We start from the raw sequence: 23,259 nt of genomic DNA on the forward strand, positions 1-23,259 counted from the left end.
GTCTATGGTTGAAGCCGGGGCGAATTTTGTTTCTTGAATACAGGCCACCCGTGGGCACAGTGTGGCCTGTAAATGTTGCAATTCTGCAATGGAAGGTCGGATTCCGCCGGCATTCCATTGCAGGACCGCCATTATGAATTTTTACTTTTTGATTTGGAGCACTTAGGCCCCGGCTTCGAAGTCGCATTTGGGTGATCGAGGAAACGCGCGACAATCCATTGATTGATACGCATTCTGTTGATCAGTGGATCGCGCAGCGCTTTTTGACGATCCGTTTGGTTGCGCATTCTATAGATCTTACCCCTGAGTTTTGTTATGTTTTGTTGTCGTCCAGAGTGTGATTTAGCTTCACTCTCCAAAGTCAAACCGAAACTGAATGGTAGTCACTGGGGTTACAACAACTCACTACATCGCAATAACGAAAGTTGAAATCAGGGTTATAGGTCGGTGGGTATCACTCTGAACACTTATTCAGTATGGAGCGGTTCACGGCGATAATGGAGAAAGAAGCGCAGTTACTGTAAAAAAATCCTGGGTCTGCGTTACTGACCAAAGAGAAATTTGACATGATTGTCAAACATTTGAAACAGCCAGAAAAAACAACTGAAGCCCATTTTCGACATTGGGTTAAAAAAAAGCGTTTTTCCTTGATGAACATGCCAGGCATTGGTTTGGTTGATGTTCTGGTGGTCCCAAACGAAAAAGGCAAAGTAAGACATTTTTTTTTGATTTTCTTAAAGTAGCTTTATAACTTATATTCCCATACCCCCTTTGGAGCTTAGGCTAACTAGTACTAACTCTGTCTGCTATATCCTTTATTATGTAATTATTGCAGCTGATATTGTGGCTATTGTTAAGCTATCGGTTGTTTTATCATTATTAATATTCTAGCATCTGCGTTTGTCACGGCCACGACCGGTGAATCGGCATTTTTTGGTCTGCGAATCGCGGCCGCGATTTTTGCAGTTTTCAAAAAAGACAAAACAACAAAGCCATTTCATAACATATTAGACATGTATTTTGATAATTTATAAGATGTCCAGTGTTTCTATTTTCATGCGGAGAGTTTAAGTACATTACATTACATACTAAATATATTGCTGTCTGTCTTTTATTTTTGCCCCTTTCATTCTGTTGTGAAACCTTCATTTTTCATGTTTTTACGCTCTGGGTGACTACAAATGATATTCTGGATGCTTAAAACGCAGAGCACAAGAAATTCTGGTGCTTTAGATTGTTACCTCTATCAACATATTGCTCTATACGTCGTCACAGAGAGTTGAAAGCTTGAAAATTAATGGCAACTTTTTGTTGCAACTTTTAGACAAAAAAATGGAAACAAACGCAGTTGCTAGATTATTATATTGGTTACATACGAGGACGTTTTATTGTAAAAACGACAATTTTTTTTATTAAACAATATTTATCAACCACCAAGTATGCGAATGGAAATTGAAACCATCACGAAAGTACTTGATTGGATGACCCAAGATCACCCTAACACAACCCATGCTGTTCTTATCACTGATTCCATGTGTACCCTCAGAAGGATCGAAAAAGGTTTCCTGAGAACAGAATGGATTCAAGCTATCGAACCAACGCCTATACGATCGCCCACATGGATTTTCTGCCATGGCCATGCAGGTGTTAGGGGAAATGAAAAAGCCGACAGATTGGCTGGTGAGGCCACCTAGTTGACAATACGGTTCAACCAGATAGGGTCGAGATCCTGAAATGTCTCTCTCGCCAGCTGATTGAGGAGGAAGATAGGGAGGCAGAGGCCAGTACTGCCGTGGAGAGGATGATGCTTTTGGGAATAAAAAAAGAAAGCGGAAAATCTGGCATCCTTGCAGGAAAGAACAGAAGAACGTTCAAAAAATAAATTTAAAAGGTTTTTTTTCCCCACAGGATGCGGGTTCTGCAAGCTACTTGAGAGTGCTCCATGCTGATAATGTCGTTAGCGTTCTGCTTGAAATTCATGCTACAGAGCTAAAGCATAGCGGTTATAAAAAAGTACTTGACTTTTCTCAAAGACATTATCAAGGAACAACTAGAGGTTTTGTTCAGAAATTCTGCTCACAATGCCCAACAAGTCAGCTTAGTGTGCCACAAACTATCAGACCTCCCCTCAAGCCAATGGTTGAAAAAGACTTCCTTGAAAGTGTTCAAATTGACCTTATAGACATGAGACATAGCCCAGATGGAGATTACCACTACATCGTCCATTTTATGGATCATTTTTCAAAATTCCATGTCTTGTTTCCTTTGAAAACAAAATCAGCACTCGAAGTTGCTAGGTTACTGGAAGAAAGAGTTCTGGCATATTTTGGACCTCCTAAAATTTTTCATTCAGACAATGGACAAGAATTCGTTAACCAAGTCATGAGGGCTCTTTTTGAGGTGGTCAAGTGACTTTTGTGAATGGTAGGCCTCGACATTCACAATCCCAAGGCCTTGTTGAACGAGGCAATAGAACAGTGGAAAAGAAACTTGCCGCAATGAAAGTCGACGAAGGTTGCGACTCAAATAACACTTATCCTTGGGCATCATGGCTTCCAAGGATTATGTTCTCTTTGAACACGGATGTGCAACGCACTACAAATGAGCCCCCATACAAAGTTGTCTTTGGAAAGTCACCACACCAACAGGCCTTTTCCCTGGGTCAGATTCAATTGTTGAGGAGGAAGACTTAGATGAGTCACACCAACCGCTGCAGAGACCAATTCCCACCCACACCACGAAAAAAGCTGAGGCTAGAACTAGAACGTAATGTCACTAAAGAACTAGATCCACCATCACAGCTGTCTGAAACAAAGCCACCAACTCAGCTGTATGATGCCGAAACAGAGCCACCAGCTCAGCTGTCTGAGGAATATTCAGAGCCACCGACACAGCATCCCAAGTCTGAACCAGAGTTCAACAGGCATACAGTTGTGCTAAAAAGAGCCTACCGAAAAACTGTTTAAGCAGCTGAACGAATGGAGAAATTTACAACAACCCAAAAAGAGTAAAAATCGCAAGCTTTAGTCACGGCGCACCGGCAGTGGAATTTTAGTTGCCGCAGGGGGTTCGCCGCCGGGCGCCTTATCACGTCGGGGTCACGGGGGTCAGCTCCCTGTCGCCGCTCTGTCTGGGCCGACTTAATTTTTGGTACTTTTCAACGTACAATTTAAGGTGTATTCTTGTATTTATGGTAATTCTCATTCAGTGCACCCAAAGCACGCATTTCTGCTCTTGAGACTCAAAAAAGAACGGACGTTGTAACTTGTCTGGTTATTTCGTTAGACGCGCTGGAGTCGGCAATGCTAAATTGTAATTTTTTTGGGACTAGCGTGAATGAAAAAAAATTAATATTAAAAAAACGCATCGTCAAAATCTGTCGAACTTTTGGAATATGAACGACATAACATTAGTGCAGATACTCAGAAAAGACGGTATCTGCGCTTATAATAGAAGGCTGTAATTTTGCAACTTTATCCATCGGGCACACAATTCGCTATGAAGTAATTCCTCCAAATACAACTCTATGTGTCTAATATATAATCCTGAATATTCGCATATTTTCTCGAAAGTTTATAAAAGTTATCATGAAGTTTCTCAATGAAAAGTACAAATCGATTTTAGTGCTAGAATATATCTTCAACGTAGACCTAATACACGAACAGTATCTGTTACACTCCAGAAATTGCTTACTTTTCTTAAAACGCTAAGTCTAGGTTTTGTAAGTTGACTGAATAATAAGGATGACTTCTCGTAATTGGGTTATAAGAATAATTTCTAGCTTTCCAGGGACACTGAATCAGCACCAGAGTTTTCCAGCTTTTTTTTACATTTCTCTGACCATTTGCAATAACTGACAATGTGACTGATTCCTTTACATTCATAATTGTGTCCGCGCATATTTCCTACACAAAAACTAAGAATGAATGTTTTAGCTGTCATTATTTTTATTCCATACTAGAAGTTTATCTCTACCCATGTATTTACACGGTTTTGTGGTTTTTTAAATCGCTTATATTATATCTTTTTAGTTGTATGCAGGCTGCCACAGACACAGCATGATTCATGAACGAACGCAGAGTAACTTTCTCTTGTTTAATAGTAAAATAAGAGTTAACGCTGATAGTCTTTAGTTAAAAAATGCAGATGTGCATCTTTCTTCTCTTATAACTTGATTATTACTACTACCGCAGATTTAAGATTTCTCATGGTAAAAGACATGATATTCGTAGTCAGTTTAACACAGAATTTGGAGAGATCTGTCGTGCCTTTTTTAAAATAACAATCATTTATTCATAACTTTGTAACTGAAATAGGACAAATTGGGTACTCTACAAACACTTGTCTAGAACTAAAACTAAGGCGCAGAAACTAACCATTCTAACGCAGAATAAATCTCAAGACATTGAGCTTTTAGTACATCCGCGTAATGGTTTGCTGTGTGGGATGGGGAAGAAGTTATATCGTTTTAAACATAGTCAAAAATGCGAACTTCCCGACCGAGACCGGCAAAGTCGCCTCAGGGCTCATTAACCCCGTGACCCCGAGCCGGGGAGCTCCGGCGGGCTGCTGAGTCACGGGAACTAAAAGTAACAGAATCGGGCGAAAAGTGACGCCGTGTAGTGTAGGTGAAACAGTTTCCCTAGCAATACCAAAACTAGATAGGGCTTCTACAGATCTAAAACGATTGCCTGCAATAATCATTCAGGTTCATGGACAGAAGAGACCGTCGTTTTCACTAGCCACAAAATATGGACGCCTAAAATCTAAACATTTTGCAGGTGACCTAGAACAATTCACAGGTGATGTTACACCAAACCTGAAAGAGGAAATCACTCTTCGAGAGGCTGCAAAAAGGCATCATCCGGAGAATTTATTTTAAAAAAGCTTTTGTAATTGCGCGTCAGGTTGCAAATCAAAACGATGTCCGTGTCTATTAAACAACATCACAAGCTCGACACACTGCCATTCTTCAACAACGTGTCAAAACAAAGATGAACCAAAAAGTGAAGCAAATGGTCAAGAGTTTTATCTGACATAGACACTACAGATTTAGAATGTCCAACAGTGTACTTGAACGATAAACAGATAAATGCTGCGCAAAATATTCTATGCCAGCAATACCCAGAAAGAAACGGACTGCAGGACACGTTGCTACAGCAAAACTCGCCATTTAGTGTGCAAACCGGTTCTTTTATACAAATAGTCCACACACATAATCATTGGATAATAATTGCAAGGAACGACAATAAGCAGATTAGGATATATGATTCCCTTCGCCAATTGCCTGCCAAAAAAATTATAGAAAGCGTGGCCAAATATACTAAGTGATGACGATGTGATTGAGTTTGCTCTCATGAACAATCAACTACAGGGCTCTCGTCCAGATTGTGGTGCATTTGCTGTTGCATTTGCAACATCACTGCTGTGTGGAGAAGATTCCACACAACTCGAGTATGACGAATGTGAAGTTCGACAGCATCTGAGACGGTGTATCGAAACTCAGAACTTTGTGGCATTTCCAAGTCGCCCCAAATTCAGATCAACAGCAGTCGTTTCTTCTTCAACAGTAGAAATTTACTGTGTTTGCCGTTGCCCAGACGATGGAAACCTGATGTTAGAATGCGAGGAATACAATCTATGGTTCCATGCCAAGTGCGTAGGGCTAAAAACACAGCGACAACGTAAAGAAGCCGCCAACTGTTGGCTGTGCTCGAGGTGCTCTGGTTCAAGGAAACAATAAAGACAACAATACTTGTATATATAATGTATAATAATTTTTTAATCAAGCCATTAAATCTTTATCATATTTTTTTTGTTTTTGTAAAGTGTTTTACGGCGCTCGCAACTGCAATGGTCATATGAGCGCGCGGGACACTCCTAATATTTTCAGTTGGTAGGAAATTTTGAATTTTGCCCGGGTGGCGGCCGAAGCCTACTCTTATCGATTTTAGACCACCAAGTGATCTTTAACGTGCGCAACTTGCACACAGGCCCTCCAAGATTTTTCGCCCTTGTCCGAGAGGGCTAGGTGTAGATCTTTCCTACCAGAAGATCAGGGGTGTGGCAGAAAGACAGCAGTAAGGAGGAGCCAAGGAGTAGCAGTAGAAAGGCTGCAGAAAGAGTCAGGAGCCCAGAGGAGGGGGCAAAGGAATTGAGGGGGTGGGGGCAGAAAGTGGAAATGAAAGCAGACAACAGAACATTGCTAGAGAGCAGGAAAGGAGGTGAAAGGAGACAATTTTAGAGAAGAAAATTTTTCGGTCACTACCCGGATTCGAACCCGGGACCTTTGAATGAGAGGCCAACACCTTAACCTCTAGGCCACGAGAGCCCCAAATCTTTATCAAAAGCCATAAAAAATCTTGGTATTTTTTTACTTTCCCTCCCATCTCACACTCAGCTACCAGTTGTCTATTTTCTACTAAATATTGATGTGCAGAACACGAATATCAACTACATGTCCGTCGCAAATTAATAGTTTTTGAAATATTTGATTGTTTTTAACCGAGATAGACGTGCTTTGGACCAATCGGGGGGTACCAGGGGGGCCTGCCCCACTGGGGTAAAAGAAAATCTGGGGGGTTACAGGGGGGCATGCCCCACTGGGGTAAAAGAAAATCTGGGGGGTTACAGGGGGGCATGCCCCCCTGTTTTTACCCATAATTTGATATTTTACAGTTAGATTTGAAATTGTCTTGAAAATAATTGATTTGCGACAGTTTTAGTGGCTTTATGTGTGATCTGCAGCAAACAGTACTGCAGTTTGACCCCTGAAACAGTGCATCTGTGTGCGGGAGTGAAAGTAAAAATTTACCAAAATCTTGACCGTATTCGGAATACCACGTGAAGTACTCAGCCAATCAAATCTGTCCAAATGCTGAGTGCAGGTCAACCATCAACACTTGTTCAACACACAACTCTTCATGGAAGCAAAACAACAGGACGCTCAAAGACTGACATGTTCAGTAAGTAAAATTTTCTTTTTTTTTTTCACTTCATCATCAAAGTTTATCAACAGACTGCGCAGTAAGTTTATATTTCTCACATCCACAATAAGCGCTGCGCGATCCACTGATCAACAGAATGTGCAACAATCAAAGGATTGTCGCGCGTTTCCTAGATCAACCAAATGCGCTGCGCGATCAATGGATCGAGCAAATCGACAGATCGCACACAAATAGTCTACTTCAACTCATTTGATTCTAAGCAAGACAAGAGAACAGAGAACACCCTGACTTACTTATTTAAGATTTAAGTAGGCCTAGCCTATTATTAGCTTAACACATCTAAATCTAGATCTACATATTTATATCAAGGCATACTTACATGAACACCTGATTAAACTCGCACTCGCTCGTTTTGCTAGATCAGACTAGATCTAGTGACCTTTTTCTTGACTTGATCTTGGGCCTAGAGCAGTGTTGGTCAGCTGGTAGACATAACTGCACAGACGAGTAGATTCTAGATTATATTTGTCGAGTAGGCTAGATTTAGCCTATCCCGTGCAAACCAAAGCAAAGCAATTCTTTGTTGATTCTAAAGCTGAGAACCACACTTTCTAGATAATCAAAAGACTAGAAGTCTAAATCTATCTTGAATCTATTATTAATTCTATGCCATAAGATAAATGCTGTTATTTACATCATGTAACAGCACTACACTCTAACAGAAAGGCATTCATGGTTGAATCTGTGGCGAAAATTAGTCTTGCTTTATTTTACAAACTTTCCTTGACTGTTTTCGTTGCATTGACACTACGCCGAAGATCTAGCAGAAACATGTAAACATTAGAATGGTTTCACATGCGTACTAAATGCAGAAGGTACTTCCGGTTATAGATTAATGTGCAGCTATAAATCCGAGCACAAAAGCACTAATTGTAGAATATTGTAGGCTTATTTTGACAAAATTTAAGAACAATATTTATAATATTCTTAGACTTTTTACTTGATTTGAGTTTAATTGCCAATTCGTGTAGATTTATGTGAAAGCTGCACTATTTTTTATTCGGATATCTAGCACAAGTTCACTGAGTTGTTCGGAGTGCTTTGGTCGGCCATATTGGATTTGATGGAATAATCAAGAGGAGTTGAACTGGCAACACTTTCGCAACCCTAGTCTGACTATCGTTGTTTTGCTGATCTGTAGCATGCAACAACTACATACCTGTGCAGGCTTAAGGCATGGCTGACAGGCGAAAGCTACAAGGTATTTTTAATTGTACTTAGGTTTCGATCTTTCCAAGAACTCTAAAGAGGTCTTGCTGCACTGTTTCGATTTCTCTATGTTGGCGTTGGTTTGGGCTTTGCGTTTTGGAGACTTGTGAACAGTCTCCTTGACATGTGCATGTAACAGGAATAACTAGATTGTTCATGTCATCAGTCAGCAGTCGTTTATAGTATTAGCTTATTCTGATGCATCGTTGCCGAGGTAGTATAGGGTCCAGTGTACTTGGGGGTGGGGGGGGGGGGAAGACGGAGTGGACTAGGCTACTGTGACATCATTGTCTTTGTCATTTCTCTATCCTTTTCTTTGTTGGTTGTTGTGGTTTACCACCTGGTGGACTTCCATTAGACTTTATGTGTGGACAGGATCATGAGCTGTGGCCTCTGTTCTAAACGCTCTATAGGGCCTAGATATTGATCTTAATTAAATTAATTTATGATGGTCAGGAGTCAGGATGAGAATCCATCAATCTCTGCTTTAGGCGCTTGGGAGGCCACCTCTTTTCTCACCCTGGGTGAGAATAGTGCAGGCGAGTCTTTTGGCTATTATAATTCTCACCCGGTGGGCATTCACTGTTATAGCCTAGATCTAGGCCAACCAATTTTGCTTTTACCCTAAATCACAGAATTCTACACTGTGATAACAGAAAAATTGTAGAATTCTGTGCCGTGAACAAACGTTCCATTACTAGAAATCTAATGTTAGCCTACTAAAAGCGTAAAATTTTGTCTGTGGGCAGTGGAGAGAGAGGAGTAGCGCGAGAACTTCCGGGCAAAACAAAATGGCGACTCGCGTAGTTCGGCTCGATTCGTAAAGTTAAATAGCCGTAGCATCTTTGTGGACAACCAAATTGATTTACTTTTGTGTTTTAACATAATTTTTTAACTTTGTTTTGGTCAATTTGATCGTACACACCGATAGACAGTATTCAGAAAGAGAGAGAGAAGAGGGGAGGAGTAGATCTTGCGAGAACTTCCGGGCAAAACAAAATGGTGACCCCCGTAGTTCGGCTCGATTCGAAAAGTGAAATAGCCATAGGGCCATAGCATCTTTGTAGTCGATAAAATTAGCTTACTTTTGTGCTATAACGTAATCTATTCTTTGCCTTTGTCCATTTGATCATCCACATCGATAGAAAGTATTCCGAAATAAGGAAAAACAGGTCTTGTTTCACACCGGCTGAGAATAGCCTACGGTGGCAAGTCTCACCCGGGGTGAGAGGTCGATCGTATTTCTAATCTCACCCCGGGTGAGAATAGCCACTTCCGTTTAGACATTGCCAGGGAACAGTCTAGATCTAGAAAATCTTTTCAATAATTTCAAGGACCATCATACTGAAAAAATAGTTCCAATATGCTTGTTATAAAAATTATGATTGCTTTTATGTTGCACCGTTTTCTCAGTAAGAACCGTTCAGGGCTTAGTTAAGCATTACTGACATTTCAACCTATCAGTCTTTTGACATGTTCAAGCACCTTGCCTTTGTCTTGGTGACTTACAGCAGAGTTGCTGTCCTGCAAGGATCCTGTCTTTTGTTTGGGTGGGGGTTATAATAATAAGTGATTGCAGTTGTTTCTTTCACTGTAAGCCAAGTTAATTTCTTCCCTCTGACTTTTTGTGTGGATAGTTGGCGGGTGCTCTCGTGTGGTTTGTTCCTTTACTATCAAAAGCTTTCGTCCTTTTCTCTCTTCCTCCTTTTTTGTGTTTCTCTCTTGTAACACCTCTTATCTTTGGCACTTATACGACCTTGCAAGTGCCGTAAATTTCTTACTAATACTAGAAACTGACTTTTGGGTGGTGTTTTTTGTTGTTGTTGTTTTTACTCGAATTGCTTCAGTTCTTGTACATGGTTACTTTTGTGGGGGGGGAGGGTTCTTGTGTGTGTTGTGGGTCTATATTTGCTTTGTGCCATACACTTATTTGGCCATTTTGTCCTTTGCAGCTGAAATTGAGAGATGTCTCAAAAAAGTAGACGAAGGTGTCGAAACCTTCGAGGACATTTGGAAGAAGGTAATCATTTCTGTACTCTCTAGTGCATTGGTTTGATCTTCTTAAACTGGAGTTAAAAGTTTCGTTGTTTGGAGTAGTGTGCGACTGTCACTAGATATTGGGGACAAAGATCATGCTTGTTAATATTGTTATTGCAAGGAAAACTTTACTTTTTTTCTTTTCTGTTCTTACACTTTTCCAAGCAAGCAAGATGCAGCGTCTGCATAGGACTTCATAAAAACCCTTAAACTGGATGTACGGATAATGGTCGGTTGGGCCTTTCTTTGTGGTGTGCTTGCCAATTCACAAGCCAAAACAGGGTTAAAATTATAACTTTTAAGTAAAAGTAACATTAAATCTGTATTTTACATGTTCAGTATTGTAGGACTCGGTGAGTTAATCAGTCTTTATTTTGTTTTTGTTGTTGATGTAGTACTTAGCATCATTCTATACACTTGATTTTCTCACAATGAATTTTTGTATTTTATTTCAGGTTCAAACTGCTACAAATAGTAATCAAAAGGAGAAATTTGAAACTGATCTGAAAAAAGAAATTAAAAAGCTTCAGGTGAGTATTGCTTGGTTATAATTGATATTGCTACATCTTGTTTGACATACTTCATTTTCGCAGGAGCTTTGGAATGATTACATTTGTTAACACAGGGCATTTCATTAACAGATTTGGGGGGGGGGGGTGTAGAATTGATTTCTGGTGCTTATAGCGTAGTGGTTAGGCTCTACACCATTGCTTACTACACGTGATGTGTTTTTGATGGGGGGGGGGTGTTAAGCTGACATCTCCATCTGGTGGAATGTTTCCTTCTTAACCTGGCCTCTTAGGTTGGCCCTGACAGTCAGGGTTGAAGCAGCCTGCGTTTAAATGATGTAAGTTGTGTGGACAGGAGGTTAAAAGATTATGGGGGAAAACCACATGGAATCTGGAGAAGAGTTTAAGAATAAAATCAAAAGGCTGTCCAGGATAGGGGAAAGTGTTTTGTCGCCTATAACCTGATCCAAGGTAAGAAAGGAGATGATGATCTGTAAACAGGAACGTAAAGCTATTTCAGTTAAAATGAGTTTGAGAAACTTGTGTCTGTGATAATCACTCACTTTCTCTGTGTTGGGGGAGGGGGGGTGTATTAATTGCCTAGTAAAGCGTCTCTCTACTTAACCAGAACAAATTTATTTGAGGGGTTACTTCGCTTTATTTCATCATCTATCGAGATTTAAAGTGCTGGTTGCGTACAGGCTGCCACTGGAGAAGTATGCTTTGAAAATTAGTTGGGTTTATCAAGTTGAGAATGTTGGCAACAATATCATACTGAGGACGGGGTTGCTTTTGACAACTTTCATTCACATCCGAATTTACTAACCAATTTAATAAAATGAGGTTTAGTATGTATTTTAATATGAGACTGATTATAAGCTTTGTGCAAATGTTTCTAGATTTCTTTTTCAAATTTTTCTCACTAACAGAATATGAATGTTCAAACATTTCAGTGTTAGAAATGTATCATGTATTATTGTACTGTAATAATATACTTACTATGTATAAATGAGATATAATGAAATAATGTATCATTGTTGTCATGTACTAATTTATAAAATGGTAGAGTATATTAATTTTGTCTTTTTATCATTCCTCTTTTGCTCTAAAAGGGCAGTTCAGATTAATATCATACATGTAAACTGGTTTGTTTGTTTTTTCTCAATCACAGAGGCTTCGAGATCAGATCAAATCATGGATCGCAAACAGTGACATCAAGGACAAAACCTCACTCTTAGATCACCGCAAATTAATCGAGATGGTAAGGGAATGTATAGAAATAGCATAATCTTTAGGGTGTGCGTGAGCATCATTTGTAAATAAACTGTTGTAGTCATACATCTTAGTGAAATATTTAATGTTTCTATCTTTTTGTTATTTCATCATGTGAATTATTTACAATTGAAATTGTTTCTCTCTTTGACAGCAAATGGAACGTTTCAAGGTGGTGGAAAGGGAAACAAAAACAAAGGCATACTCAAAGGATGGTCTGGGGGCAGCTGCAAAGTTGGACCCTCAAATGAAGGAGAAAGCAGACACCACCCAGTGGTTATCGGTACTTTAACAAGTCCTTTACATTTTTTCATGGTGTTAACATGTATTAATGAATGCAGCCAATATTGTCCTTGACCCAAGGAAATTATTTTGCTCTTTTTCTACCGGTGTGTTGGTTTTGAGTAACAAAATTTTGTATTCCGCAATCCAGAATTTAGAATTGTTCTTGATTTCACTCTATGGAAAAAGTGCATACATATTGATGTAGTGTCAACTCCTAACAACTACATTCAGTCGGATATACTGATTCAATGTTACTTAAATTTCTTTACAGAAAACAGGTGTCATTTTGTCATGTCTGCTCTAAATGTCATCTCGACTACAGCTATCTGCTATGGTGTATTTGTGGTGCCCTTTCCTCTGCATAAGTTGTCCATGTTTAGTTTAGAATATGGTTGACAAATGTCCTTTCACATTCTTTTAATGTTTCATTTATGTGAATGGGTTATTTGTTTTTTTCTTTTTCACAGTCAGTCATAGATAACCTCCAGTTGCAGCTTGATCAGTTTGAGAGTGAGCTTGAGTCAAGGTCTGGTTCCAATAAGAAAAAAGGAAAGGTAAGGTTTGTTTTTGTTTTATATGGATTTGATATGGGTTTAGAGCTTGCTGAATATTGAGTCCGTTGAGGGCCAGTTTTAAATAGTTTTGAACATTTTAGAAGTGGGTTTTCTTTTGTTTGAGATGGGGGAGGGAATATTAAATTGATTCCAACATTTAATAAGTTTACTTTTTGCAGGATCCCAAATGTGAGGAGTTGAAGCAGCACCAGGAGAGACACAAGTATCACATAGAAATGTTAGAGCAAATTATGAGGCGTGTTGACAACGACAAGGTAGCTGTTGATAAGGTGAGTGTTTTTGTATGAGAATAGTTATTGCAAAAAAATATTAGTATGGTTGTTGTAGTGAAAAATAATAGTGGATTGTGTTCGCTAAGACATCGATTTTATTTCCATGTAATGTGTCGGAATGGGTGTCTTTGGTGATGGTCTTGAGAGTTAATTAAGTGTGAATATCATGCCTTGTCTGTTGCGTGCACTTACAAAGGATATTTGTATAAGGTCTAGGGATTTTTCAAAAAAGATTTTTAATTTTATTCATCTGACGACTACCGTTTTATGTAAGTAGAAGGTCAAACTTTGATACCTAAACGTGTCTTTTGATTGTGTTTGCAGCTGTGGTCTAAATTATTTTGCTAGCTCCTTTCTTCCCAATCAATCTACTTAACCCTCATCTTTTTGTCATGTCTCACCTGACCACAGCCTTGCTTTTTTTCTTCTTTTACTGCCTCGCTGTGAATTGCTTTGTACAACTGACTGATGGGTGTTAAATGTCATGGTTTTTCTGATAACCTAAGTTATTGTTGTCCAATTGCACTTAGTAGCTTTTACTACTTTGCTATGTGGCTTGTGCTTTACTGTTATATATGGGTTTTTTCGTTATTGCAGATCAAAGAACTCCGCGATGATATAGAGTATTATGTGGAATCGTGTCAAGACCCCAGTTTTCAGGAGAATTTATACATGTATGATGATTTAGATCTGGGAGATATTGGTAGTAAGTATTGACAAATTTTCTCTTTTGCCTACTTATTCTTGGAGTCGATCAAATAGAGCTGTAAATCAAGTTTTCTTAGTCCTGAAATGGATTGGTTTAGCGTCTTGGCATTTGGATCGATAACAACAACAATCGTTTTGGCATATGGGTTGAAACAGTCTTTGGTTGTTGTTTTTTTGGTTGGGTTGGGTTTGTTTTGTTGTTGTTTTTTAATTGTAAAAGCAAATTATAGTTCATTCTTTTTTTTAAACAAATAGATTTGCAGAGTAGTAGTTTAAAGTTTTATTATTATACAGGTGTTTTCACCCTGATTTCTTGTAATCGGAGCGGGTCCCTTGGTGATTCGTTTTGATAGTGGGTTTACATTGGGATGGCCTCTCTTTCTCTTAGTATTTTTCTAAAGCTTAGTATTTAAGTTTTACAAAGAGGGTGCATTGTTTTCTGTTGCAAATTTTGATGCGAACAGAAACTGGAGATAAAGTCTCACAATACTGCTCTGTCGAGAATTGTAATCAACAGATATTCACCATATTGTTTTTGAAAATGTGTGTTATTTTGACTGGTAACAAAACTTAGGTTCATACCTGATTTTATTTGCATTATTTTGTTTAGTTTCAGAAACGACAGCACTGGCGTCATCACCTCCTGAGGGTGAAGACTTTTTGGACAAAATTGGGAGCACGCCTTCCTCTACTAACTCAAGTTCTCCGTCACCTAGTCCCAGTGTAAATGCCAATCATTCCAGTGTAAGTTTTGCTTCTCTCATGTGCATGGATTAAGATCTCATTGGTCGTTATGCGGATTTAATGCCCCTTTCGACACAGTAAAGTTAGAGATGTTTATCTTTCCTATATAAATTTAATTTTAGTGAGTGTGATACTTGTTTCAATAAAAATAAACCACGCTACTTTTCACGCTGCAATCTTTAAGTCCGCGCCTCGTGTAAGGTATTTGCCTTTTCCTTATGAAGCTCAATAGTGTGCATTGTCGCTTATAGAGCTGTGCCCATTCGACTTTACTATTCGACATTCATGACTTTTGCTCTATTCGAAGTGTGGCAGAGCCATTTGAATGACGTGTAATTTTTTTATTTTTTTTACACATAATGGATTTTCAGCTAATTTTTCTTTGGAGTACATTATATCTAAAATCATTAAGAGAAATATACAGAAATGCTCTTTATTTGATGGTTACGAGACAGAGCGATACAAGGAGCCTACAAGAGTTATAATACAACCCTTTAGATGCCAATCGGGCTTTCCTGCGCGACAAAATTTGGTCCTCGTTTGCGGGTGAATTTTTGGACTGGATCTTAGCGTAGGTGACTAACTTTCTCAACCTCGGTCTGCTCTATTTATGAACCAGTGTGAATGAAACTTGGCAACCAATCAGAAAATAGGGCAAACTAATGATATGTGGACGTTGAAGTTAGTACACATAAATTAACCTATACTTTTGGTGTCAGGAACACTTTCGTTTCGGGTGTACCGAAAACTATAAGAAACTTGAATTTCAATGCAGAGATGGTAATAGATCTATCTATCCTCTATAGTGTGCTTAAATTTGAACGTTTTGTGTTTAATAGTTGTTTAGACCTGATCATAAATGCACGACTACCCTACCCCCCTCCCCCCCTATCCAAAGCAGCTTCGCACGTAGACCGGCCATTTTCCCTTCACTCTCGCAGCAAATGTATGTGACCTACAAGTCTCCGCATGACTATTCCGAGCCCATTCATATATCGGAAATTGGATCTGAGCTTATCACATATTAAAAAATCGATTCGGCGGCGCTTCGAATTGCGGAAGTTAGATCTGGACTTATATAAGAAAAAACCATTCGACAGCGTTGTGAATAGCAAAAGTTAGATCTGGACTTGTCACATATTAGAAAGTACGATTCGGCGGCACTTCGAATTGCTGAAGTTAGATCTAGGCTTTTCTTATATAAGACAAAACTATTCAACGGCGTTGTGAATAGCGGAAGTTAGATCTGGGCTTATCACATATAAGAAAAAAGCATTTGACAACGCTATGAGTAGCTAGCGAATGTAGAAAAGCAGCACATAGGTCTGGGTTTATGCTTATCATAATACAGTCGAACCTGTGTAAGACGGCCACTCATTGTCATGGAGAAAAGTGGCTGTATAAGACAGGTGGCCGTCTTAGGCAGAACTGATCAAGATGAAGAAAACAAACCATTCCCATCTGAAGTCCTAATCGAAAGTAGCCTCACTTTTGTTGTTTTTGTTGTTGGTTTGTATTTTGTTTGTTATTTTTATTTTGTTGCTAATTTTGCGCTAGAGTGAAAATAAAACGAAATGTATCACACAAGGAAGACCGAGTGCAATGTTAAAACAAACACATGGGTCGTCACCACTCGGAGAACGAGAGACGCTTCTGTCGCAAGTTCATGTTGACGTCCATTTAGACCTGCATGTTTGCCGACAATCGTCTGAAATCCGACAATCGCTATCGCTAGGCCCACCTGTATCAGTCAACGTGCAAAGTGCGAGGCCTGGCCGACTGCCAGCGTCCCCCTTTTTTCCCGTCGGCACTTTCGTTTTCGTGCCGACAGTTTATGACAAAACGTAATGGAGTCACTAAGGTGGCCATCTAAGACAGGTGTTATTGCTTAGTGTGATAGGGGTTGTTTGTTAAAATATGGCGGCCGCGTTGGACAGGTGCTCGTTTTACACTGTTAAATTATATCGAAAAAACGCAAGGGGGGAAATGGAAAGTGGCCGTCGTATCGAGGTGGCCGTCAGGGCAAGTTCGACTGTATATACGAAAAAAAACAATTCGGCGGAGGTATTCGAATGTCATGAATAATGAGCTCACACTTCGAAGCTTCGATGATTTTTTGCTTCCTCAAAATCGCACTGCACTAGTCGCTAACCAGTCTCTCGGTCTGAGCTCAGCAGTTTTCTTGTCGGAAAATTTTTCTTTTGTTTTGTTTTCTTGAATTGCCGATGCTGAAGAAAAATTGAAGACGAGACATTTGCTAATAATAATGAGGTCGAAGCTTGTGAGTCAATTGAAAAGATCTTTTGCTACAGGTTCACTTTGAATAGCTTGAAATTATCGAATGCGGGAAAAGTGTGTAGTTATGGTTTAGAGGCGTTTACCTGACCAATGCCTACCATCTTGACTCACAATGTTTGAAACATGTTTCTTTGGTTTTGAGAAGGTGGCAGCAATGATTCTGCTGGAGAGTAGCCAACTTATGTTGGGTTTTCTATATTAGTTTTGTTTTAGTTGGTTTTTCTTTTTGCTTGTTATTTTTTGGATATTTATATTGTCCTCTATGAACTATGGAAGAAACATAACTCACTGTTGATTGGTATAATGTGATTATGTTTGTCAAAGAGAAAGATGAGATTGCACAGTTCAAGGTTCTCATGTGTCTATTTACTTTTGTTTATACACAGGAAAAACATGAAGAAATTGATCGGAAGCGACATAAATCTCAGTCAGAAGAGGTAGGTTACCGATGCAGATATTTATGAATGAAAAATGGTCTTATCTTTGCGGGCATCTGTGGTGTAGCAGTGAGGCACTTGGTAGTCACAAGCAGAATACAAGAGCTTGTTTTCCTGTTGGGGGAGAATTGTTATTGAGTATCTCTGTCTTTCTGCTGTGAAGTTGTACCCCTTTCAGCCTTGGTTGACCCTGACAGGTGGGGTGGAAGCCAAACTCCCTAATTTGTGTTGACAGAGGCTTAAAAACACATATATGTTTAAAAATCTCTTTAAGAATCTTGAGGGTATAAATCAAGTCCGGGGGTTCATCCCCGCAAATGTAATTAAATGTCCCAATCTGTACCCCCAAAGGCAGGGACAACGGTTTTTGATTTTTTGTATTATTTTTTTTTTCAGGTGGGGGGGGGGGGAGTTCCCAGTCAGTAAATTAATGGAATAAAATGGCTCTTGTCGTCTGTTGTGCCATTGTCATTTATTTTCATTTGGGGGAAGGTTTAATTAACGAGGGCAATTCAACGACTTTATGTACTTTAAGTGTCATGAGGCCATGGTCAAATTAATCTGTAAGTTATATTCTTGAAGTTGACCTTTTTTAACAGTACAGGCGAGAATGAAGGCCTCAACGTGCAGTGGTATAAAAAAAATCCAACGGTTGTCTGCAGGAGTTGGGGGGCTTATTTCATGTAGGCTCACGTGTATGTGTAAGGGTTCAATTTGACCACAAAATGTGTCCTAGTGATGCTTAGGTTTTCTGGGTTCAAGAGCTCCCAACTATTGTATTTTTTTAATATCATTGAGATGCATGCCGTCATATTGCAAGTGAATTTACAATGAAAACAGTACCCACACAGCGTAACTTTACTATTTGTTATGAACTGTTGTCACTGTTATTAAAAATGGAGAAACGACATGGGTGGTTGACAGGTGCTGTGGTGTGGTGTGCTTCTTTCCTATCAAAAATCTATCGTCCCTATCTTTCCTCCTTCTTTTTTATGTTTGTTACTCTCTTGTAACACCTCTAATCTTCTCCCCCTGGGGCAGTGCCACTGAATGAAGTGTCTTTAGGCCATTCCCAAAGGGGGAACATTTCTCGTTCAAGCATAGTAGAATTGTAAATGGGCTGACTCATGTCACGCTCATAACTGTGCCTGATCTACAACAGGGAACTGCTGCTTTTTCTTTCCTCATCCTTACTATTGTCATTTCCCTCTACTTCTTTTGTATGTTTGTGTCACTCTCTTGTGACCTGCTATTTTGGGGTGCCTTGATAGTTGAAGCTAGAGAGGTGAGCAGTCTAAGTCTGATTTCCTTGTAAAGACTTCTCTGATGACACCCATCCCTTGTCGTTCAATCGCTCATATGACCTTATGCAGTTGCGAGCGCCGTAAAACCCTCTACTATTTTTTTTTTTTAAATCTTCGGCACTTATTTGACCTTATTGTGTTGCAAGTGCTGTCAAACTTTTACAAAAAAACGGAGAGATATGACAAGAAAACACTGGGGTTGCGACATATTGCAAACTTTTTGAAATTCTATCCTTTTTTATTTTTTTGCTTTGTTTTGTTTTGTTGTTGTTGTTTCACTCTCTGGTGGCAAGTCTACATTTTTTAAATGACCACATTATTTGATTTCTGTGTTTTTACCCTACAGAAAAAAGGTGCTTCTCCAGCACCATCAGGCACCTCTAACAACAAGACTCAGTCATCTTTGGGGAGACAACATTCACAAAAGTAAGGAAAACAGAATTTCTGATTTTACAGAAAATGGATTTAGTTTTGGGGTATGTAAAGTCAAGTTTAAAGCAAGAACTGTGGTCTCCTGCCAATAGCCCTCAAGCAGGGCACAACCAAATTTTTTTCATTTAATTATTACTCGCAAGTGCTCGTTCGAAATCGACAACTCCGTCTAATAGCACAGTCATTCTTGCGCTAGGGTCAGAAATAGATCGGCCATAAAATAAGATATCGTTTGGAACTGATAAAAGACGGTTATCATGTTTGAACCCGTCTGCTGGGACATTTCAGTAACCCACTTTCAGCACATTTTAAGGACCCCCAGGCAAGTGTTGAGTTCCTGCGTGCTGTCGGCATCGCTGACCGTTTATGAAGCCCCAGCACCAGAAGAGAGAGAGAGAGAGAACTGATAAAAGGAAGCAAACACTGCTTTAGTACTTAAAAGTTGCTGCTTTGCTTTGGGAAAGAAAGATGTATTGGGATATGGAGCGAGAATGGCCAGTGATGCGTCATGTGTGTCAGGTGAGAGAGCTGTGCTATAATTATGATAGTCTTTGTGATCATTTGGCGTAGGAGGACTTCACAGCCCAGGGCAAGCTCAGCTCGGTGACACAACCCACAGCAGATAAAATGACAGAATTCTTACTTTCGAAATTTGCTTGATAGCACGTTCACGTAAGAGTATGGGATTTTTTGTCATTCGAGGTGCCTGCTATAAGCCAGAAACCACTGATCTATTTTCTGTTATTGAGTTTGAGGTCACAACCAACACAAAGCAAATGAGACTTTAGTTGTGTTTAATAAAAAGTTCAAAAGCAGGTTTTCATAAATATGGGATGGGATATTTGGCTTTTTTTTGCATACACTTATCCTGTCTCTTTTGTGTCTTTTCTCTCAGCAGCAACAGCCAAGCACAAAACTCTGACAGCAACTCTGTGAATAGTAATCATCACTCATCGACAACAGTGTCCCCTCTGACAGCGTACGCTGCAGCAGCAGGTGGGCAACATAACAGCTCATCGGGTAAGTCGAGAACGTCAACAATGTCTTTTTATCTCTGGTGCTCGGTTATCTTGCCTTTGGGTTTGGTGTAAAAGATGTATTTTGTTCTCTTCCACAAAGGTTGTAGTTTTGGTGGGTTTGATGACTTCCTACTCAGTGTTTGACATAGTTGTTTTGATTTTTTTCTGTCTGTGTATTTTTGAGTTTGTATTTTGGTAGTGCAGAACTGGTCCTTATGATTCCTGCTTGTGATAACATGTATAAAGCTTTTAGAAGACAATAACTGCTTGAGGCTTAAGGGGTACTCTGGTGTGGTTGTCTCTTTTTTCTGAATGATACTTTTTAAACTGCACCATTTAACCAACTGTAGAAATGTATGGGTGTGGCATAATTTTTATGAGCTTAACTTATAGAATAGCCTATTGGTAGAAAGCCTCATCTCAAAAAGACAATCTCTCTGAGCAGGTTTTTGGTTTTTGAAGTCGGCTACTAAAGCCTTGTTTCACTGTGCTTATTGAACACGTCTGTTGATTAGGGAGTTTGGCCGTTACAGTAAGGATTCACTGTACATTATCTGTTGCCCAATTACTACTCCTCTTAGGATTATCTTTGTCTTATTATGGGGAATTCTGTTTTATGTAGTCTACCTTTGAGGCAGTCTTGTGTATGAAATATGGCCATGAAAGTAGCATTTAAAGTGTAATGGGTGTTGATTTTATTATGTTCATGGATGGATAGCTCTGTCAAAAAGTTTGCATTTGCATGGCTTTTTTTTTTTCCTCTCTAATTATTTTTCAGTTTCCTTAGCCTCATGCTGTTTGTATGACACAGAGCAGTGCTTCCAATCTTCCGTATTTTTACGGAAATCCATACTTGCTCCTCCATCATTATCAACTCCCTCTGTAAAAAAGTTTGACAGCATAGGACTTCCAAAATTGCGTAGCAAAGTATCCGTACTCGCCCTCTTATCGTCTTGTATAAGTTACGGATATTTATGGCAATTCTCTCGGCGATAAGTTAAATGTTATTGCAACCTGTCAGATTGTTCATTTCCTGCTATCGGCCATCACACCACTCGACCCCATCCATTCATTGCGGGGTGGTCAGCAGTACATTTTTACCTTCACATTGATCAAAATCTGTGCTAATTTCATCCTTTTTATCATTTTCTCATTCTTCTGATCTTCGGATTGTGTTGCAGCTGGAAAATCTGCGCGTTGATCAAGAAAATTGATTTGTGGTTTTAGACAGAAAATTACATTCACAAAGAAACTATTATGCAGATTTGTCTAGATCTAGAGAACTGTGAATGCAAAGATTCTGCAGCACAGGAAAGAAAGGGCCGCTGTGGCATACAGCTCTCAGATGTGAAAACTAAGGAAAATTAGGATGTATGCGCTGGGTAACTGTATTGTGAAGGTGCTTATATATTCATCATTCCCAGGTTTGCCTTATTTCAATGGTGCGATGATATATTAATTGAATTAGAGTAGCAATGGATTCTGGAAGGGAAACCTGTTTTTAAACATTGCAAGCAATGGAAAGATGTAGGTGAAGAAAACAAGACAGAATGTTGGTGAAAATAAATGTTATGTGTTGTAGGCAATCTCTTCAAACAGGCTCCCAGTGCCATTTTCAACCCTCTAAAAGCACTAAATTTCAATTTCTTTGGGGGGGCTTCGCCCCCTGAACACCACCGGGGTGATGTCCCTGGGCTCTGCTGGGCAGACCCCCGGCAGAATTTTCCTTGCTTTTCAACTTCTGCTGTTGGAAGCACTGATTGAAGTTGTTTAAATATTTTTGGCCAAGTAATTACTCTATCTATAGTAGTTTTTTAGACACACAAAGATGCTTTTGTCAGAGTTGTATAGCTGTAATGTGTTGTCTGTATAGGCTGTCCCTGCACTCCACCCTCGCCCAGTGCTTGGCAGCGTGGCCTGAATGTGTCAAGTATTTTACTTGGTGGTAAGACCAGCACATTCTTGTGAGTGACAAGTGTGACCTATTTGAGTGGAAAAAATCGTGCTGGTTTTCCTTCAAAATACAAATATATAATCAGGCACCTGTAACAAGAAAAACTTAAAGAGGACTTAGCGATGAGGGTTTCTCCCTTCCTCCTCTCCTTGCACCGTTATGTATGCTTGTACCATCGCATCTTATATTCTTCTCCTTTCATCATGTCTGCTTGTTTTATGCAGTAGACTTTGTTAGGAATGGTTATATTCTTGTTTAGAATGCATGATATAGATGTAGCTTCAGATTACTCCTCGAACCCTATCACCGGTTTTGTACTTGCCTCTATCTCTATTTGTGATCTCAGTTTCTCCAAACCAGACAGAACGTAGAAGAAAGTAGATCCTGTACTCATGTTAATACTTTGCTGGCTTGACCTCCATGCACTTTGCAATCAGAAACTGCTTCGTCTTGATCTTCTTTTCAAAGAGATTAATTTGGACAAAACAGTCTTGTTCAAAAGATTTGTATTTTAATTGAAAGACCTAATTGAGGTGAAGACTGAAAGTACTATGTGTAGATGGATAATATACTTTGCCACCTATACATTAGTGCATGTCATTTGTCAACCCACCTATATATTTCATGGTTCAATTAAATTTTCTCCTCTTTAGCACCTTGGTGTTATCATCGCTGATCCTAAAGCTAATTCATACGAGACTTTTGTGTTTTTGGATGGAACAGTGCTTTTATCAGATTTCACATGCATTTACTTTGTTATTTTTACTTTTCTCACAGTGTAGCTTGTATTCACTTGCCGTTTGTGCACTTTGCAGGAGTGTGTGATGTTTGTTTTTCTCCAAAAAAAATAGTTTTTGAGTTGTTGTTTTGTTTTTTTTCATTTATCGTAAAAATAGTCTGTTACGTTAAATCTGGGCTGCAAAGATATCACTTAAGTGATATGTTTATATCCTGTTTATTCCTTTGATCAACTCGACATTAATGTCATTTGGTTCTGATATAGGTGCTAATGTTTTGAAAAAATCTACATTAAGATCGGCTGAGAACCTGGAAAAAATTACATATATGCTACTAGGACAGCTTAATTTTGCTGTAAGATATTGAGGTAGCCTTGTTGAGTTTTAGCTAACTTATCTTGCATGCCGCAGTGATTGCCTGTCTAAAATTCAATTGGCACTGCTGGACACTTTTTTAAAG

At 39.2% G+C, this 23,259-nt stretch overlaps 2 protein-coding genes across 4 annotated transcripts in view; one reads left to right on the forward strand and one right to left on the reverse strand.

Annotated features, from left to right (window-relative positions):
* LOC101848110 (centrosomal protein of 131 kDa) overlaps positions 1–7,811 on the reverse strand; it is a 42,607-nt gene extending 34,796 nt beyond the window's left edge. Inside the window, exon 1 of the mRNA XM_005098734.3 lies at positions 7,327–7,811. The gene's annotated coding sequence lies outside the window, so the exon portion shown is untranslated. The remainder of the gene's footprint in view (positions 1–7,326) is intronic.
* Positions 7,812–7,945: 134 nt separating this feature from the next.
* The window catches only part of LOC101848355 (CCR4-NOT transcription complex subunit 3), a 35,516-nt gene continuing 20,202 nt past the window's right edge, over positions 7,946–23,259 (forward strand). The window contains exons 1-12 of one of the 3 annotated variants that reach the window (XM_013082751.2): positions 7,946–8,208; positions 10,169–10,236; positions 10,709–10,783; positions 11,934–12,023; positions 12,189–12,317; positions 12,787–12,873; positions 13,053–13,163; positions 13,764–13,872; positions 14,485–14,618; positions 17,303–17,353; positions 19,004–19,083; positions 19,988–20,109. In XM_013082751.2, the coding sequence (XP_012938205.1) occupies positions 8,184–8,208; positions 10,169–10,236; positions 10,709–10,783; positions 11,934–12,023; positions 12,189–12,317; positions 12,787–12,873; positions 13,053–13,163; positions 13,764–13,872; positions 14,485–14,618; positions 17,303–17,353; positions 19,004–19,083; positions 19,988–20,109 (1,081 nt within the window). In that variant the 5' untranslated portion in view covers positions 7,946–8,183. Of the gene's footprint in view, positions 8,209–10,168; positions 10,237–10,708; positions 10,784–11,933; positions 12,024–12,188; positions 12,318–12,786; positions 12,874–13,052; positions 13,164–13,763; positions 13,873–14,484; positions 14,619–17,302; positions 17,354–19,003; positions 19,084–19,984; positions 20,110–23,259 lie in introns of all 3 variants that reach the window. The other 2 variants (XM_013082750.2, XM_005098735.3) reach the window with 2 other exon arrangements.

This window comes from Aplysia californica, unplaced genomic scaffold (assembly GCF_000002075.1).
Source record: "Aplysia californica isolate F4 #8 unplaced genomic scaffold, AplCal3.0 scaffold00192, whole genome shotgun sequence".
Taxonomy (NCBI): Eukaryota; Metazoa; Mollusca; class Gastropoda; order Aplysiida; family Aplysiidae; genus Aplysia; species Aplysia californica.